General features: G+C 43.7%; 1 protein-coding gene across 4 annotated transcripts in view; it reads right to left on the bottom strand.

Annotated features, from left to right (window-relative positions):
* The window catches only part of Atg14 (autophagy related protein 14), a 53,911-nt gene extending 45,488 nt beyond the window's left edge, over nt 1-8,423 (bottom strand). For 2 of the 4 annotated variants that reach the window (XM_084580498.1, XM_084580495.1), the window contains exons 1-3: nt 8,268-8,423; nt 3,837-4,106; nt 2,704-2,766 (exon numbers count right to left, since the gene is read on the bottom strand). In XM_084580498.1, coding sequence (XP_084436624.1) covers nt 2,704-2,766; nt 3,837-4,033 — 260 coding nt within the window. In that variant the 5' untranslated portion in view covers nt 4,034-4,106; nt 8,268-8,423. Of the gene's footprint in view, nt 1-2,703; nt 2,767-3,836; nt 4,107-8,100; nt 8,242-8,267 lie in introns of those variants that run through there. The other 2 variants (XM_084580496.1, XM_084580497.1) reach the window with 2 other exon arrangements.
* Nucleotides 8,424-20,748: the final 12,325 nt, after the last annotated feature.

The following is a 20,748-nucleotide window of genomic DNA, read 5'->3' on the forward strand; positions in this document are numbered from 1 at the left end:
AGTCCTGCTTCTGACACTCCCGACAAAATTATTACTGATCATTGATGCAGAGTTTGTCCCAAAAGGAGATGACTGCTGGCCAGATCTTCACAAGATGCATTTTACTTCCTCGTGAAGAATTTTGGGCAGTTTGGTGACCATTCAACTGCCTAATTAATAATTTGGATGTTTTTCTTTATCTCTGAAGTCCAAATTAATGAGGAATTACGGCAATTTCGATGGCTCCTATGTGAATAATCACCATAAGCCTGCTTACTGATGATATGAATGATGCGAAATTCACTTAAGAAAAAGAAATCACTGCTAGGTGCCGCACACATAGAAGAAAACTCCCAGTTTGCTCTATTGATCGACATGTCTGCCAGTCAGAATCTACCAATAGGAGCATGGCGAATTAATCAGTTCCTGACAGACTTGTGACAGGTTTGTGATATGATCCATTGCATAATACGGCTCCAGGAGTGCCCACATTCAATATTCAAAGTGCACATGTTCAAAAGCAGCTTCCATAGCCAGGATTTGATCTTGAATAGGACAAGCTGTCAGGATAGTTGGTGTTGGTCCATGTTTGACAGCACTTAAACACGCGGACAGAGTAAAGAATACAGAGAAGACGACCATGTGTACTTGCATTCAACTGTTGAGTGCCCTGACCACAGCCACCACAGTGGGACGAGATGGGCACTTTCTCCAGCACAAAAGTATGAGCAGCGCAATTACTAGAGAAAGAAATGACCATCTTAGCATGTCTTTGTGTGCCAGTGAATAAAATGTATGTCCTAGACAGCACTGGACCAGATGCTGAAACGTCACTCCAGATATCAAAATATCAAACACTGAACGTCCGTACACACAAGGTGCCGAATAACAAAAATTTTCCTTTTTAAGTTTTTATTTTACTGTACTGCCTCTACAAACATGCTTCACATTTTCCTCTACAAGCACCCTATTAATAAACCTCCTCTACAGACAGTGGTGGTGCCTGCAGTAACTAAACTCTGTCATAGTAGCAAACATAGGGAATGTTGATATAAGTGCACAAGTACACGACAAAAATTCCAACTGAAAAGATTCTGTAACAATAATTTTTAAACCTAAGAGCACATAGAGGTAATTAAAAGCTAAAAGAAAAACAAAAGAAAAGAAGTGGTTTTAGCGAGAATGGCAGATAGCTGTTATAGCTAACATCGAGATAGTGCTTTGGTCCCTAAGCATTCGAGAATTAAAGGCAATCACTTTTTGAAGCGGAGTTTTTTAACTTGTATGATAAACAGCTCTGATTAAACCAATGGGAAAAAAATGCATTATTATTTTTTATTTTATTTGAAAATACTGCAGGCCACTGCTTAGCCCAAGCAGGAGTGAATTCACATTGTTACATAATGAAAAGAATAAAATTATACAATATTAGCAGCACAAAAAATACAAAATGTACATAAAACAATATTAGCAGATATAAAGACATTGTAATGCATTTCAGTAGAAGCAAGGCAATCAAAGGAAAGAGTTATATCCGCATCGTAAAGTTAATTATACTGAGATTCATTACATAGAGGTTCGACTGCACCCTAACCTCCCCTTAATATTGCCACTGCTTTGCAATATCTTCGATAGTCAGTGCCATCTGCGGAAAGGCATCGATGACCACAGGCTATCCATGTCATGCCGTGAGTACTGAACTTATTTTTGTCAGAAAATTGGCTTACCCAAGGTTTCTCTACTCATAGGAGGGATTCACTTCATTAACACAGCCCCCTTATCAATTATAGTTCCTGGATAAGCTTGAATCTATCCAGAACAGGTCTGTGCTCCTTCCCCATGTCACTGCATTGTTTGAGCATCACTCAGCATAGTAAACCAGTCATTCTGCTGGACCCTTTAGACGACTGTCACTGTGAGCGTTTGTTCAATGTGTTTCCATAAGGGGTGCTCTATGTCTACACACAAATGCACGACATTCTCAAAGTCTTTTGCTCAATATAGCGCAATACAAAATTGCCGCGCCAGCCATTACTGAATCTACGTTACACAGTGATAAGCTTTGTACAAGTCTTTTTTTTTTCTTCCTTATTTAACCTATCTGGGGCCTGGGAGGTACCATAAGAAAAAAAAAAATTAAAATATCCTAAGACTGGCATTGTTCATGCCTGCCTGAGCACAGGTGAAAAAAATCAAAGACACGACAATGTTAAAGCTAACATTTTGTAGAAGGCCTGCTGCTGACGTGAGCAAAAAGTAGTGAGCAGGACTCAAGCAGGTGGTAGTTGACAAGTGATATGGTCGGGTACTAATTCATCAGCAAGTTACGGGATGCTACAAGACCGCACAACATGGCTTAGTTGGCGAGAGCTGTTTATGCAGCCATGATGGGAACTGAACCGGGGACCCTTGGATCAAAAGCCAGTTGCGTTTTCCCTATTCCATACAGTTTGGTTACAAGGGGACTTATATCTATATCAGGTGGTCTTTCATATGACGTGCCAGCTCACAACTGTATGCTAATGAGCATGTGTGAGATGTCAGAGGCAGAAATTGAAGTGATTATGTCAGCAGCAAAGTGAACGTTGAAGCAACTGTGAAAAATGAAGACTCGCAAGAGAGCCCATAATGCTGTAGCATAATAGCCGTAAAGGCAGATCTTAAGCATCTCTTAACGTTTTGCTAAGCCGAGTGAATGAAGTGGAGCAGATGTGGGTGCCTCACCTGCTTTCGAGAGACGCCTTCTGCCTCTGAAGCCGCATCAGCCGCAGCTTCTTTTCGGCAAACCTGTTCACGGTAACCGAAAGTTCTGCTTTAAGTTCGGTGGCTGGATGTAGAAAACCACTGAGCATGTAAAAATGGGAAGCCGCTGTCCCAGTGCTGACTAAGCAAGCCAGATACAGCATGTTCAATAGCACAACACAACAAGGGGGAGTTGAAAGAAAGGACTGTGGCACTGAAAGAAATAAAGCAAACATGGCTTTAACTGTGCAAAAACTGGGTTTTAATTTCACGGCAGGCCAAACAGATCTGCTTTGCTGGCCACTGCACAATGCCCTGTGCTAGCTCCTCAGCTATCACCCCATGTGTTTAACTGCCACTCGCCCGCACTATGCATTCCATGTTTTCATCTTCATCAACTTCCATCCATGCACAATGGACCCAAAATTCAGTCCCAAAATTCTACGGTGCTTTACCACTAAAGTCCCCATTTGCCAATATCGCTTATGTGTGCCAGAAGCTTGACCTTGACACCCTACCCTGAACCAAAAGTGAAATGCAGTGTGATGTGCCAGTGCATACTTTACATTTGGCCAACTTAGCTAAATCAGCTGCAGTATATCAGTGCTCAGTTCTCACACAGCTAGTCTACCCATCCCTTGTTCTCTCTTTTGCGCTGCCTTCGTAAAGGCCTGCCAGCGTGCCTGTTTCAAGTCTTCCCATATTCCATTGCCTTAGCAAAATACTGAGTTGGTCAAACTTCTGAGGGTTCATAATGGAAAAAAACAGTGCACAAAAAATGCTAGACAAGAAGAAAGAAAGCCACACATAGTTGGACAGCTTCCTTTTCCCAAGCTTCTTTCCAGTTTCAACAAGGACAGGACCGGAAAAAATAGCACATTCACAAAGTATATCTGAAGAAAGAAAAAGAAAGGATGAGGGAATGCAATAAACAGTTGTAAGTTCACATACTTTTTGAATCCATTGCCATTCCCCGCTTTGTTCTTTTTGCAACCACGAAGCAATGCACGGGTATGAAAATGTCAGACATTCAGTTGGCCCATACTGCAGCTTTACTGAAGCAGCAGCTGTTTCCATCACTTCGAGCAGGATGGGGAGAATACTCGGGGTCTCACCTCTCGGGGCATACGACGTGGGAGTGGGTGAAGTTGCCGTTGCGGACGCACTCGTCGCAGAAGAAGTTGGAGCGCAGCTGGAGGCAGACACGGCATGACATCACCCCTCCATTGGAGCTTTGACTACTCTCCAAGGGCGAGCTGGGCACAGGGAACTCACGGGGCGCCCCCGCAGAGCTTAACTCCAGCAGGTCCATCACGGACTCACTGCTGCTGCTGCACCACACCTAGGAGGGTGGCAACAGTGGTAGCAGGCTACATGATGCTGACCTGGAAGACGGATACCATGTCAGCACATCACCACAATACCGATCAGCTGAACTAAACCCACTGCAGGGCAAAGGCATCTCCCATATTCCTCCAACCAACCCGGTCCTCTGCTAGCTGCATCCACATGACCCCTGTGAACTTCTTAACCTCATCCACCCATCTGACTTTTTGCAACCCCCTGCTGCACCTTCCTTCCCTCAAAATCCAATTTATTACCATAAGCGACTGTCCGTTATCCTCACTTCACACTACATGTCTAGCCCATGTCAATTTCTCGTTCTAAATTTCGACTAGAATGTTCTTAACTCATCATGTTCTATAGCATAGCAAGAAGACGAGGGACAGACACAAGTGCTAGACTTCTACTAAACGTTTATTTGATGCTCACAGAATTTATACATTAAAGATTAAAGCGGTACATGTGAGATTAGACAACATACTTTTACAAAAAGTAGAAACCCAAGAACTTGAGAACGCATTTCACCAGTATGTACACTGCCCTGAACCTAAGAATGCAACATCTTTTTTTGATAGCGACAATTCCAGGCTGCTGACAACTTTCAGGTCCGGCTTTTTCGATTGTTGCAGCCTAGATAATCTCTCTGGTTAATCTGGTACAACAGGGAAGTCAGGGATGGGGGTTCCAGCCATTTGGCATGGCCGTGATCATAAAGCAAACCTTGTTTGAAGGGTGCCAGGTGATTGGCAAAATGCAGATAGATTAACCAGGGAGATTATCAAGGCTACATCAATTGAAAAAGCCGGACCTGAAAGTAAGTTGTGTCAGCAGCCAGTGGTTGTCGCTGTCAAAGAAAGATATGACAGTCTTAGATTCAGGGCAAAGTGCGTCCCAGTAAACACGTTTGCAAGTTCTTAGGTTTTTACTTTTCAGTTTACAAAGTATGTTGTCTATCTCACACATACTAATTTAATCTTTCATGTGTAAAATCTGTGAGTGCCAAATAAAGCCTTAGCGGAAGCCTAGCACTTGTGTGTGTCCCTTGCCTCCTTGCTACACTATGAAACATAATGCATGCCCACATACGTTCCTTTTGAGGAATACTAGTAAGCTGCAAATCATGATTAAAGAGTACCTGCTAAATACCCTCCGACCCATTCGTATCCTCCCATTTATTTCACCCTCGTGGTCACTACCTGCCCTAAGTAGGTCATATAGGTGTATTTTCCTGACTACTTCCAATGCTCTGCTACCAATCGTAAACTACTATTTCCTTCCAAGATTGTGGAACATTACATTTGTGCATAACATTAGTGCAAAAGTATGAATTTCAAAGCTACTACCCCGATCAAAATATTGTCTTTTGTTTTTTATAGTTTATTACTTTTCCAAGCCATGCAATGCTAGAGAAAAGCCCAGGCATTGCAACAGCCAGCCAGCAATACTATAATATTTAGCCAAGCATAGTCATAACACTATGCCTAAACATGATAGCCATGATCAGTGTCAGTCACGACCTGATCATGACTTCACCTTTGGCCTTGACAAAGCAAAATTCCCTCAAAGCTAGCGTTGAGGTCCCACAGTATGGCGCTGCAGTCGCACAGCCAATCAATAGGAGCAGAGATTTAATTGGTGACAAATGTGTCTCATATCAGACAACTACACAAAGCTAGGCAACAGCAAAGCAAGACCTGCGCAAACCAGTTTCGCATATTAGAATTTTAGCTGAAGTTCTCTGCATTTCTTTAGACCAACCATTCCAATTTGCCTGTCTAGGTTTTTAACCATGCTTCATAACTGATCCAATAGTTACTTGGCAAGATGATGCCATCAGCAAATTGAAGATCACCAAGACATTCCATCCCCTGCTCTTCCCAATTAAGTTGCCGAAACACATTCTGTAAAGATGCAGTGACAAAAGTGTAGAGAGATCGTGTCTTCCTGCCTGACATCCTTCTTGATTGGGATTTTAGTTTATACACAAGTTCTCCTCACGCAGGACTAATGTAGCTGCGCAGCTGCAACATACAACATACATTTTTCTCGTACCTTCACATGTGATTGTTCTAAGTTCAGTAGCGCAATGCCAGCACGAGTGGAGATAAGTCTAACGTCCTTGTGGATTTAGAAGACGTTATCAATCTTCTAAGCTTCCAGCACACATATAATGTGGAAAGCACTCCCAGCGAGATGACCCCATCACTCTTCCACAGGTCTGCACTTAGGCTTTCTTTACCTCCCTTTAGTTACGAGTGAGATATCCACTTCAAAAAATAAAAACTGCCAATGGCATCCCGATTATTTAAGTCTTCATCCAAATATGTGGACAAAACCATAGCTACTTTGGCTATCTTCTCTGCATTGCTGGTTACATTTTCCTCCTTGCAACTTAGCATGTGCATCTTACATAATGTTGACACAGTGGCCATTTAAATGGCTCCTATCTGTCCTTATGTGGAATTAATGTGCAGAGTGTCATCATGTTCTGCTGTCCACTATAGACAGATTTGTAGCATCAAAAGACAAAACTTCTAGCATCCATTATTATGTATTGTTCATTATTACCCTCCTGTTTGATGCATAATATAAAGCTGCTTAACTGCCGTAAAAGTCAACACAACACAGAAACATAATCTGCATTTTAGATTCCTAAACATAAGCTTTTCTCACCACAAAATGCACAGGCACATCTAAAGAATACAGCTGTCTATATATTTTTCTGTACTGAGTAAGGCAAAAAGTGGAAGTTTTTAGAGCAGACATTGCACACACTCTTTGGCTGAAGCAAGAAGCATCATGATGATAACCAGTGTGATGTGTCACGGCAGTGTAGAATTAAACGGAATGAATAACTGGAAGCCAATAGCTCATTACAAGAAGCATGATATAAAGCAACTTTGTTGATAGCACAATGAACAGGAACAGTGCTTTCCACCCACCAGTGAAATTAAGTTTTCATGTGCATTTTCAAAAAAAAAAAAGAAAGAGAGAGAAAAAAAACAGAAATTAGCCCCCGTTCTGCATGTTTCTTCAGTTGTCTGATATCTGTTTCACACTGCAGCCTGCAGTTTCCGCATTCTGACTGCTTTCCAGAGCAAACAGGACCAGACAGCAGCTTTAAGCCTGTTCATATACACAATAATGATATATAGCAGCAAAATGATGTCCAGGCGTCCTGCATTTGGTCTGAAATTTGGCGTAATTATGCATTTGAGGAGCAGCAGAAGAGACACATGTTGGAAAGCCATTGGTGGTCTGTTTATTGAGTATAAAAATTCGCACATAAAAAGAATGAACCAGTTAAAATTGCCTCTATTACCAGCATATATACTGCCCAATCCACAGTACTGCTCTATGAGTATTTTCTCCTCTGCAAAACCAAAACTGCTACTGAACAACGAAGATGGACTAATACAATGAACACGCACATAGCTGAAACATGAGAAAAGAAAGAAAACATCTACCATCACACAGTGCAAGACTGTTGTCTTCAGGCAGTCTCCGACATACAGCAAAAAAGTGAGCCTTCAAACATCATGAAACTGCACTTGAAAAGCGCTCAACTAGTTTTTCTTTCACTTCTGAAGAGCCACAGCTTCTAACGTTCAGAATGACCAAGAATAGCAATACACATGCGCCACCTTGGCTGCTGGTGAAGGAACCTTGTGGCGCCTTGGTTGCCTTCTGCACAGGTGGTATTCAAGAACGCGTAACGTCGAGCGCAAGCTAGAGCTGCAAACGACCAGCTTGAAAAACAAATAACGAAGCACGACAGCAGGTAACTGCGTCTCAGTCGCTTCGCCCAAAAACTGACAACAAAAGGACCATAATTTGAAAACCGCGTTGGCAGGTCTGCCGTACGCCACGACCGCTATTTACGAGCGCAGCTCAAACAAAAGCTCGTGCTAGCATTGGCACTGCGCGCAGACGTGACGACATCTCGTACTCTTTTTGCATCGCCCTAAGGCAAATAAACTGCACACCGAAATCTATCGAATAGTCCCAATGTTAACGCTCAAAACTTTGTCTCACGTGCTGAACAGTAGTCTGGCCCCGTGTCCACGCAAGGTCAAGGCGCGAACAGCTGTTGTGCTGTCTGTCACTGCCGCGGCAGAACGTAAACAAAAGCAGCGCGCACTTCGCGGCACGGCGCTCCAACCGATTGAACGACCGTATCAAATTGCATTGCGTAAACATACCAGTCCAACGATACATACGCCCGGTAGCAGTGCTGTGTAATATGCAGGGAAATACGTCGCGAGATCTTTGAGCGGGCAGAAACAGCTGAGCAAGCAACGCTTCAAACACCTACAATAAATACTACGGTGGCTAGATGGGTAGGTGTGCCGACCGGCAGGGTACAAAGCGTAGTTCCGCGTGCCTCCGCTTCATGACGACGAAACTGGCGCTGCTGTTCTCCGCCCGGTGCTCACCGGCGGATCGTCTGCTACTTGTCGCAATCGCATCGCGCGTTTTGTTAACCTCATTTTTGTTTAAAAACATTACTTATTACTTGCGTTATCAGTGAAAATAGTAGCTGAAACTAAAACTTTTGCGGTCTGGCATTGAAACAATAAACAGACGACACTAGCTACCTGTTTTCTCGTCTGTTTGCTGTCTGTCATCGTCCACATGCAAGCGCCGTAGCGGAGCAGGCGCTGCGCTTTTTGTGAGAAATGATCGGAATGAAGACCAAAAAGGACACAACTTGTTTCGCACCCTTCTGCAAATCCGGCTACAAGTAATCGAGAAAAGGACTGAAAGTCTCGCTGTTTTCGGCGCCGCGGGATCCCGAACTGTTCAAAAGGTGGGAGCTTGCTCTTCATCGTGCCGACAAGAGGTTGCAGCCACACTCCGTTGTGTGTGAGCGGCATTTTGACCAAGAGTGTATCGAACGGGATTACAAATATATGATAGAAGGCAACGTTGTTAGCCTCCCACGTTCTCACCCACGATTGACGAAAGATGCCGTGCCTTCTGCCCTGCCCGATGCTCCTGCTTACCTGTCAAGAAAGGTGACCGCAAAACGAAAGACGATGAATTCCACAGGCTGCCGCCCAACCAAGGCTGCCAGAAATGACAGCCACGACCTTGAGACAGTGCCGGACGATCCAGTACCTTCAAGCTCCAGTGAAGGTATATCTCTATGTCTGTAACCGAAGTGTCACCTCGTCCGGTTGACATTGACGATCACTACCTGCACGGTATCCCACAGCGGCTGGACACATCACTCCTATTGAAAATTCTGGCGCCTCTGCGTTCTCGACTTGCAGAAAAAGCGGACAGAGCATCGTTCTGGTGAAAGTAATACTCCTGGAGCACTGTGCGTCAAAACTGCGAGCCACCGTGTCCGTGCAAGGCGCCGTAACACAGAAGCTGGATTTGGAAACTCGTGAACAGGTTTGGGACCTTTTGGCTGACGTGGATGCCATGATTCCATGTCAGGGCATAAAATGCAATGACCAACTTGACACCGTCCTCGCGAAATCCAAGAATATAAGAATCCACGGAAACACAACATTCATCTCCAAATGCGTCGGCATCGCCACAATGTCAAGGAGACTCCTGTTTGCATTGCCGATACGCAAAAACGTTGCTCCTAAATCAGCTGTCGTACAAAAGAACAAAGGACCGGAGGTCGAGGGAGCGCGAAAAGAAGAGAAAGCTTGTAACCGCAAAGTTCAAGAGACTGAAGCGAAATATGTTTACTCTTGAGACAAAACTGGATGAGATGAGGAGGAAGAACTCAAAACTAGAAAGCTGTGCGCTCATGTCAAGAATAGAAAATTTGCCAGTAAGACAACAGTCACAAGTCATGGCCTGTTCAAATGCTTGAAAGCGGAAAAACACGAAGGGTTTTAAGTGTTTTAAGTACCAGCGCAAGTGGCTGCTCGAATGCTTGATAATGCGGATGAGGAGCAAACGGCTTTATGAGCACCTGCGCAAGGAGAAGATCATGCTGCTGCCCGGCAGAACGTGTCTCCAACGGTACCTGCGCGGATTTCGAAGCGAATTCGGCTTCAACAAACGGGTGTTTGCTGCCTTAATTGAAGGAAAAATGCATATGCATGACGGAGCAGCAATGTCATGGCGGCATTATGACATCTCTCGAGGAGACCTTCAGTCACTGCTTTACAGCCACTGAACTGAGGCGAGAAAGTCTCGCAGACTTCGCCTCTTTTCTGCAGCTCAAACCTCCGCCTATGATCGGTTGTGAGAAGCATAAAATTGAGATCACTAACAGCGTCGTCAAGTTTTACTCTATCATGCACCTCCACTTCTTGGTCAAGAGCAAGAACCTGGCCCGTGAAAACGCGCGAAAAAAAAAAAAAAAAAAAAAGAAAACACCTGAAATTGAGACGCGTGCTTTGAACGCATAGGCACGATTTTGGGGTGTGTTACTTCACTGACACAAAAACACTAATGTGTGCATGTCATTTATAGCACTTTCAAAAGTTCAGCTAGAAGATACCGTTTTGCAATACAAGCTTATGCACTCGTTTTATTTTATTTATTCGCAAGGTCTGCTTACGCCCATGCACACGCATAAATCACAGCTGAGCGCTGTGTTAATATATATTCGCGTTGCCTTGTGATGGCGTGGAACATTTAATGAAACAAAAAAATTAAGAACGAGGAAGTGACATAACAGTTTGGAGTTGCTTGCCTGAAAAATCGGGAACGCAGCAAACACGCTGTACGTAAAGAAACAGCCTTAAACTCGGCTCCCCTGCCTTTGTAATATGTTTACATCCCTTCCCTATTCCCGTAAGACAGCTTGTTTGCAATAAACTCATTTGCACTTGGAAAAAAGTGAAGCAAGTCGCTTTCTGTCATGCGTGGCGACGGCCGGAGGAAACGGTCATGAACCGGGCTTTCGCTGGTGGCGCCACTGCGGCGTCATGAAGAAAAGGCACACGTTACCCCCGCCGGTCGGCACACCTACCCATCTAGACACCGTTATAGTGCTCTAGAATATTGGGCAGTGTGACGACCGGCGCCGGAGAGCGGGCCGCTTTTGCGATGACAAGAACCGGCTCCCGCGAGAGGGCGCGACGTGCAACAGGGGTGCCACGTTCGCCGCTCGGCGCGTAGCGGCCGCGGGATAGCGGGGGTACAGAAGATGGTTGCGGTTCTCTTTGGAGCGATTTTCAGACGGTACGCAATTAGTGTGATAATTAATAAAGAGGCTACTTATTCCAGGTGCTTAAACTGATCCCTGCCATTCTTTTACGTCTATCGGGAGACATCGTGCACGCTTGGGTAGTCCTTCGAAGCAGCACGCGATGTTTGAATCGCTATCTGAAACTCTCAACATTTCTTCCTGCGGGAAGTTACAAATCGTCCAGATGAGCAATTTGTACTTAATGTTGGCAACGAAGCGTGGTGTTTTGCATTCGTTTTTCCCGTCAGGGAATAAAGGCTACTACCCATGAGCGCTATTAACACGCAGAGAAAAACAGTGTACATGCGAATCAAAGCTTGTGCTTCGTAAGGCCTCCTTAGGAACACTTATTTTTTACAAACCTTATTTACGAACACCTGCTCACATTTTGCAGCTTGCGCTTATTAATGCATAACGACGTTTATCTTAAATCGTCAGTAATCTGTAATATATCTCTTTAATCGGTTTTCTTTATGTGCCCTAATCACCGCTTATATAAATTACAAATACAGTGTGCGAGCAAAACACATTTATTCACTACCGTACTAATTTAAAGTACTTTGGTATTTACTGGCAAAAAAAAAAAACAATAAACAAGGTATACGCGACTCAAGCATTTATTATTTGTTCGTGATTAACATATACGTATATCACGGACATTTGTTTGCGTGCCACTAACCAAAGGGTGAACCAGCTGTTTAGATGAAAGAAAAAAAAAAAAAAGTCAAGTACAGCTACGGCATTACTTCAAATAAAATGTGAAAAATTAAACCTGTCACATACGTAATACGTTCATAGTGGGAACTTGAGTGCGGACGCTTTACTGGCATCGAATGGTACAGAGCACACAAACAAAAATAAAAGCACTGATAATTGCGCGTCGAATTGGCAGGTATGATGCAGTTTTTGCGCGCACCGAGAGAAAGAAGAAAAATGCGAAAAAGATGATGAGCACCTAATAAGCAAGCAATTATTATAATGCCGAAATCGAATGCGGACATAATACGTGTTTATTCTTTGAGTGTGTGGTATGAAATATGAGTAATCGACTGGATATACTTGCAACTACTGCTTACCGGACTATATGTTATCGGGCTACTTGCCGCGGGTGCTCTTTGCAGTACTAACGCAGACTATAATTGTTAACAAGGTTGATATTACACGTGAAATACTTCCAAGGGAATTTAATTATTTTCCCTTTGGGAACTATTGTCGTGATTCGCTTACTTCGCAAAGAGCGAAGCCGCAAAAACATGTTAAATTTCATTGCTTCAAGTGGGAGCTTTTCTCGTGCTCCAAGTAGGTAAACTTTTTGAACCTTCACATTTTATAGGAAGTTTGCAAAATCTGAAGTGCAAAGCAGTCGAAAAGGACCGTGCATCCGAGCCAAATTTTTGATTAAATTGCGACCTAGCTTCGAACCTATAGCGCTATTTTTGTTCGTGGTGAGAAACCGTGCCGGCCTCACAACCTCTCTTTCGCAGAAGGATGATCTAGCGGAAGCGAATAAGCGTATACCCTATAGCCTCTGCGTCCTCTATTTTCCATCGTTATTTCTTTTTCAAAGCTATTCATTTTTTTTTATTTGTATGTACATAAAACAGGACTAGAGCGATCTTCTGGAGGCAATGACTTGCATATTACCAGTGGCTTGCGTGCCCTAGAATGGAAATATTTTCTTGAACAATTAGGTCATCCTACCTCCATGCGGGGTAGTCCACATTTAATTCATTCCAACTGAATGCCGACTTCTCTTGTGGCTTCAGTGACGTACTGTAGTCGGCATAGTTGGCGTGGGAAACAACGGAATATGCTATTTTGGACTGTTTTGATAATGGGGTTACTGTGACCAGTTTTAGTCAGCGCTCGAACGCACGTGTTGTATGTTTCACTTCTTCATACATCCTGCCTCCACACTGCCCTCTTTTCTAAACGACTACATTTCTGGACGTGAATTAGGTGATTTAGGAATGCTAAAACAAGCTGCACGTCGAGTGAAGCGTGCTGTGCGAGTCGTACGCCGGCCCTCTCCAATCTGTTTTCTTCGGAGCCAACTCCTGTCATGTTACTTCCCCAAGGTCTTGTCGACGGCCAAAATGGAAAATAAGTAAGGTGATTGCTAACAGTACTGAGCACCGATTACCGGCATATTTGTAAAATCTTGTCGCGAACAGCTCGAGACGACGTACAAGCAAACAAGATTGTACAGTCCGCGCGGTATCCGCCCCGCCGCACAGCGCGCATACGCGGGGCGCTCGGACGGCTGACACACCAGTTGCTGGTGGCGCCCTCTGCGCTGCGGCTCCTCCGTCATCGCAAAAGCGGCCCCTCGCTCCCATGCATTTCGCGGCGCGGTCGACACACTGCCCAATCTTCTAGAGCACTATAACACCGTATAAATACCAACGCATGTGGCTTTGGATTTGATTCGACCTTTGACATACGATGACTTCGCATGGCTCTCACCAACGCTTCCTCCAACATCCCGCCGGTTCATTTCGGTTTCATTTTTACGCTCCAAAGCGATTCAGCTTCTACCACCTGGGGTTTTATAACGTGCACTGGCATCGCACAACACACGGACGTCTTCCTTCTCAATTCCATCAAAAAGCAGCAGCCATGGCCGGGATTCCATTCCGCATCCTTTATGGGCATAGAAATGTATCACGATCGACAAGCCTGTATGTCTTGCGCGTTAGCTAGCTCACTCAGTCATAAAGGCGTCGCCGCAACCCAGCATTAAGAAAGACGTACCGGAAAAAATACGCACGTGACTTCGTACTAAAACTGAACCAACCGTTCTTTGTACAGCATTCAGGATGGCGTCTTTAGCATTTCGCTTCACAGTAGCGCTGCAGTGATGTGGTCTCATGTTCCCTTTAACAGTGGACCGTACTGTACATTAGAGACAATTTTGCGACAAGGACATAGAAATTCGAGCCGACGACATATATCTACCTGCAAGTGTATGCCGTTAATTGTAAGTCTAGATGATTTCCATCGAGAAGCGAGACAGATCCCTCTGCTTTTCTGACACGTCGGAAAAATATGCGCTATCGCGTCAACCCTTCAGCATTTCCCTAAGCATCACCCAAGACTGCATCCCGTTCAGTTGCAGGTTCTGTGACAGCGCCATCGATTCGCTCGAACAAGATAATAAACAGGATACTAGAACAGAAAGCTGCCAACTATGTTCACTTAGATGGAAGAATTAATGCAGAGAAAATTACTGAAAAACGTTTGAAGGAAAAAAGTTATTGAAGGAAGAGGAATTAAAACAGAAAGATGAATAAGGAAAACTGAAGAGGTAGGGTGAAGTAAAACTTTAAGGGATAAAGGAGGATGGAAAAGTAATCAGCAGCTAGGTTTGTCGACACTGCTAGTCAAGGGCATGCTGGATTTCGTTGTCACAGACCACATGAACAATCTTTCAATTCTTCGATGGATGTCCAAGTCTTCCCTGGACAGCATCACCTCCTATCGATCACATGTATGTTTTGTATGAGGCAATTAAGTTCCGTGGCTATGCTGCACACCCATATAGGATATGTAGAAAACATTTGGGGAGATTTAAAAAATTAAGGATCCCAAATGAAAAAAAGTTCTGGCTGCTTCAGGATACTATGCAAGCAAATACCGTTACTTAAGTAAATTAGGATCTCAGCTGTATCCTTTAGATGTATTCTTTCTGGAGTTTAACGTTATGGGGACGCCATGGGGATGCTAGGGGGAGGCTATGGGGACGCCATATAGTGGAAGGTTCCGGATATTTTGACAACCTGGGGTTCTTTAATGTGCACTGACATCGCACAGCACACAGGCATCTTGCTTTTTGCCTTCACCAAAAAGTGGCCACTGTGGCCAGGATTCCATACTGTATCCTTGGTCACAGTAGTCAAGCACCCTAACCATGCATCTGCACTACCACGGCGAGGCGACATTTGTTTTTTGATCTGACCTGTTCTGGCTATTATAACACTCTGTCATCCCAATGCTATAGAAATGCTATGCGCCACACTTCTGTCCCACACTCAGTGTACAAATTCTCCTGTCAGGCACCCCCAGCAATTTGTTCTGAAGTATGCAGGTGTACACACAACGAAATAAAAGGGTTTTCTTCAAAATTATAGAGGTTGATGCTAATACAAAATATATGCAGCTTATGCTACCAATGCCAGAGAGGAGATATGCATATTTCATACACCTGTGCACTTGATGAATCTCTCTGGATCTGGAAATCTTTGATTTGAAAATATGTGGTAAGCGTGCAGTGCAAGCAGATCAATTAAGGGGAAATGAGGGTGCTCGTTATAATACATGAAGGAAAGAAGCCAACAGTCGGCGAGGCCAATGAAAGCGTAGGGGATGTTACTTTATGCCCTTGTTTTTTGTTTGTTTTGTTTTTTTTTTTAAGTTTACTTGATTAATCAAAGAATTAGTCATGTAATCTTGTTTTAGGGGAAGATAATTAAACACAAAGGAGCAGAAAAAACAACGTGCCGATGGTGGGAACCGAACCCACGACCTCCGAATAGCACGTCCGGTGCTCTTCCAACTGAGCTAAATCGGCCGCTGTCCCCCCTGCTACTTGCTTGATTATTTATGTTGTCTGTATACGAACCTTGAGAGTGTTCACCAGCGCCACCCTCAACCATAGCGGCGGACATAGAATGTCCTTTGTTACCGCCAGCGTCACGTAGAACGTGATCAAGAGCGAGGGCGAAAGCTGTGCTGGAACCCTCTTACGCTACCTATGGCTTCAAGACTGCCAGAACCGAGACCCCCGTAAGCTACAAGCAGATCAATTAAGGGGAACATAACTAACCAAAACATAACTAAACTAAACATAACTAACCTAAAGTGGTTAGTTATGTTTTCATTTTTCTTTTATCTGTATTTCTCCTTTCATTCACTGAATGTAGTCATGTTCCTGCTTTTGTACAACACACCCTCAGTTGAGAGAGTACATGTTGTCTGGCTTCTATTTATTTGTGTCGTAGCCATTACCAGACTCCCTCAAGCTATAGTTTTATGTGTCTGGTGTCTGTGGTTGCTTTAATTAGTACATCTCAGAACAAAGCATGCCAGCTCGATAAAAAGGGTAGCGAAGAGATATCATGCATTAGCATGGCCAAAATGTTATGAGCAGCACACAAAAACCATTTTGAAATGCACAGAAGATGTACCATACCTGTCTGGGGCATGACCACAAGTGCAGTATACTATCTGGATAAAGGGAAGACATATGGCTTTCACCTGTATTTGGTTCGGATTGGGCAGGACACCCCACTTACATTCAGTTCATTCTCGTACAGTAGAACCCCGCTATAGTAAATTCGGATATAGTAAAGTAAAATTCAAGTCCCCGTTCGTCTCCCACAAACGACTGTACATTTTTTTCCCTTTATAGTAAAGGCATTCTTGACAAAATCCCTAATAGCGAAGTGCATCCGGCCGCAGTGATCGCAAAGCAAATTTTTTTTAAAGAAATGTGTGAATTTAAAACTGGCTTTTAATATCAGGCTCAGCAGCTCCAAGAAGAAGATAACTTTACACAGGCCTAGTAAAGTTCCGTTCGTGGTTCTTTAGCCCTGTGCACCAAGGGTGCGCCGTCGGAGACGGTATACCGTGTTGCAGCGAAAGTTCCTTGCGCCACAGACGCCCTGTCGGAGACGGTATGAGCGAAGACTTGAGGGCAGGAGTTGACGAGAAGAAAACTGAATTTTATACACACAGTAAATATTTACAACATTTACAACAGAGATACAGGTTGGAACTGGCTAAAAGGGAAATATTCCCACCTCGGCATAGCCGACGATGCCGAGCATCAAAACCTAGTTCGGAACGCCGGACCGTGCCCAATTGGGCTCGATTTTAAAACCCCCTAAAACCCCCTTAGGTCCAGCCCTAATTTCCGCAACGACCAATCACAACCAACATCAATCTGATTGGTTTGTTCCGATGTCCAGCGCCCCCTTCAACTTTAAGAGGACTAAACCCTCTCTCTCATAAAAAAAAAAGGAAAGACAAAACTCCTAGGGCCACGTCCTTCCATTGGGGCTTACATTGAATGAGCGTCTCACCTGCCCCCGCGAGGTCGAGACAGCGCGCTCAACTCAGTGTACAAAAAACAATAATAATAATAAAAAATAAAAAAAAAAAAAAGAGGAAAGGAAAGGAAAGAACAGAGCGGTCCTGTCACGACCCGCCTGTGCAGTGCTATTGTTAAGCGTTCGCCACAGCTTTCCATCGGGGCCCGCGCTAATCTGTTGTGCCCGTTGGTCCCTTACAGGCCTTCAAGTCGTGAGGCAAAGCATGCGGCATATAGAAAAAAACAAAATTACATGAAAAGAAGGTGACGCGGCCTACTTAGAAAGTAAAAGAGTATACATGCAGCGAGAAGTAGGGAAGGAATAAAATGGCTGAACACTCGGATTATTGTGCAGCACGAGGCAGTGGTGGCAAGTGGAAGCAGGGCGTATGCACCTTTGATGTGCTTGACTGTTTCGCGTATTTCTTATCTATTGCCTTTCCGAAGACAGAAACAGTGGAATGTGATGCCGTGTTCATGCAAGGCTTTGGTTTCCATATGAAATCAAGCTCGAGTTGTATTCATAGACATACTGCAAAGGTACTTCCACGAAATGTACAGAAAATCTTATAAATAAAAAAATAAAATTGCACAGAGACAATAGGAGAGAGATTGAAGGTATTTTAAAGTGTCTTTTTTTTTATAAAGTAACAAGGTGTGTTCAGCAAGTAGCCTTTAATTACCAGACACCACGCTAAGGGACATATACATCCTCACTAGCAACTGCTATTGTAAAGACCTTGACATAGTGATGATTTTTGCTGGTCCAAGTGACTTTACTATAAAGAGGTTCTACTGTAGTTCCATTTCTCAGTCCTCCTAACATACGGTTTGCAAGGAATCCAAGGACTGCTTGTCCTGCGCTATCCATCTGACAACAAGGCTCTGCAGACATTTGTCCAGTGTCTTTTTTTTTTTTTAAACTGTGTACACAGTTTAGCGAGAATGAAAGAATATTAACATTGTGAAGCAATCGTAGTCTTTAAAAATCAAAAGGCATATGCTACCCATGTTCAAAAATTGTAACAGGAGTCAAGCAATAAGTGCTGCCGCCTACATGCTGGCATAATTTCACGCCAGTACTGCACAGAGCAACTTAAAAATTACTGAACTGTCGATAGTACAGTGTAGAAAGTCAGTTGCACAACCGAGCGAAAAAACAGAAAATATAGAGAGGCGTATCTAATTCATAAATTTAGAACATTGGAACCAACAGGAATAAATATATCTAAGGGAACGCTAGAATCCCTTAGGTATATTCCCTCTCCATCATAACTATTCGGAAAAACAATCTCACATAGCCTTAATTGTACAGTTTATTCACAACGCAGGTACACCCTATTCCATTCCGCAATAGCACAACCCTACACGTTCCTCTAAACACATTTCCTTCTTATCACTTGTTGCTTAAATTTGTTCTCACATTTTTTTTTTTTATTATCATTACTATTTATCTCTCTCTGTTTTTTTTTTTTTTATTTTCTCATGTCAGAGTTGGTTCCCAGTGCGCTTATTATCCTGTGACTGTATCCCCCCCCTTTGCAGAAAGTTTTAAGAATTGTCCTCCTTAGATATATGCCTTATCAGGGCCCTTCGCAAACCCTCCCTTTGTAAGGTGTATCTGCACCAAACCCGCCTAAGTGGTCACTAATCATCTACCTGGTACTATGATTTTATTTATTTTATTTTTTATTTTTCCTGATACTGCCGCTTTTACTTCTTTTGTAGACCACAGGATCTCCGGTTCCAGGTTGAGATACACACTTAAGGTTATTATTATTTTTCACTATGTGGTTATTATCCTGTGACTATGTACTCCCCGCCCTACCCCCTCCTTTTAAGAATTGTCCGCCTAGATATATGCCTTATCAGGGCCCTTTGCATAGCCTCCCTTTGTAAGGTGTATCTTCACCAAACCGTTTTTAGTGGTGACTAATCACCTAACCCGCATAGTAGTCATTTCTTTTTTTTTTTTTTTTTTTTTTTTTTGTTCTGGTACTGCCGCTTTTACTTCTTTTGCAGGCTACAGAATCCCTGGTTCCATGGCTGATAAGTACATACTCAAAATGTTTTTTTTTTTTTTTTTTTTTTTTTCCCACTTCATGACCCACTTTCTTCTCACCCATCTTCTCCTCCCCACTCTTTCGCACCCACTTTCCCCTCCCCAGCTTTTCTTCTTCGGAAGCAAAAGCGTATTTAAACCCCTGCCAGTGATGATCGCTATGCCCAGACGAAGACAAGTCCACTTGTCGAAACGTTGGCTCATCTGCGACCTGAGGCGTACCCTATTTACCCTTGTTCGGTTCTTCTTTTTTATATTGGTTTGGTTTGGGTGTTTAACATCCCAAAGTGACCGAATTTGTGAGGGACGCCGTAGTGGAGGGCTCCGGAAATTTCGAACAGCTGGGGTTGTTTATCAAGCACTGACATCGCACAGCATACAGGCCTCTTGATTTTCGCCTCCATCGAAAAGCAGCTGCCGTGGCCGTGATTCGATCCTCAATCCTTAGGCACAGAAGTCGAGTGCCTTAACCCCTGCACCACTGCAGCGGGGAGAGTGAAAAATAGAATACTTGCGAGAAATTATGTGCTCTACCGCAATTTCAATGAGTTTGTCCTTTGTTCATAGAGGTATTTGGGATAATGAAGCAGAGCATGTGCAACAGAAACATATGCCAACCGCAACACATGCCCCTTATATCTACATTGTACTGCACCACTTCTGACTGAATATTTTATGCATGTTCCCAAGGTGTTCAGCAAAAGGCATCAGCTAGCTGAGCAAAATTCTCTCCTCTGTCAAAGCCAACACTTCATTACATCAACCAGCATGAGAAATTTCTTGTAGCAGTTCTAGAATGCTTTCCAGAAATGTGCTTGCACGCTTGAACAGTGTGGAGAGTGGGACTAGCAGTTGTCCAACGTTTAATGTGACAGCTTTAAATGCCCTCTTTTCCAGTAGATCAGGCGTCAGCATTGCGACCGAGAAATCATGGGAACGACTCAGGCAGGCGTTTAGTCAGGAGGCGATTGGTCAGTGGGTTGTGCAATGTCACAAGACCTGATGATATGGCCGAGACTGCAGAGGTTCTCAAATCAGGCTTCTCCTTCGAAATGGGAGGGTTAGATTGGAATGGATTCAAAGAGAATTTTTTGATCCGAAATCAGATACACTACTCTTGGGAAAAGCAGGCACATTCGTGCGGCATGATTAAGCGGGCCTTTGTGTCTATGTTAAGTCGTTTTCTAGATAATGTGGTAACTTAGGACTGTTTGCAGAGAAATATAAATGAGATAATACTGGCACAAATTAGGGTACCAGTGATCAAGTGAGGGCATGTATGTGAATGATGATCTGCAAGGGAAGCCAAATGACAGGAGCCATTAACACTGTCACGTCATGACCTTAAAGGAGAAGCTTAAG

Source organism: Amblyomma maculatum, chromosome 10, assembly GCF_055883805.1.
Source record: "Amblyomma maculatum isolate TAMU_Amacu chromosome 10, ASM5588380v1, whole genome shotgun sequence".
Classification (NCBI taxonomy): domain Eukaryota; kingdom Metazoa; phylum Arthropoda; class Arachnida; order Ixodida; family Ixodidae; genus Amblyomma; species Amblyomma maculatum.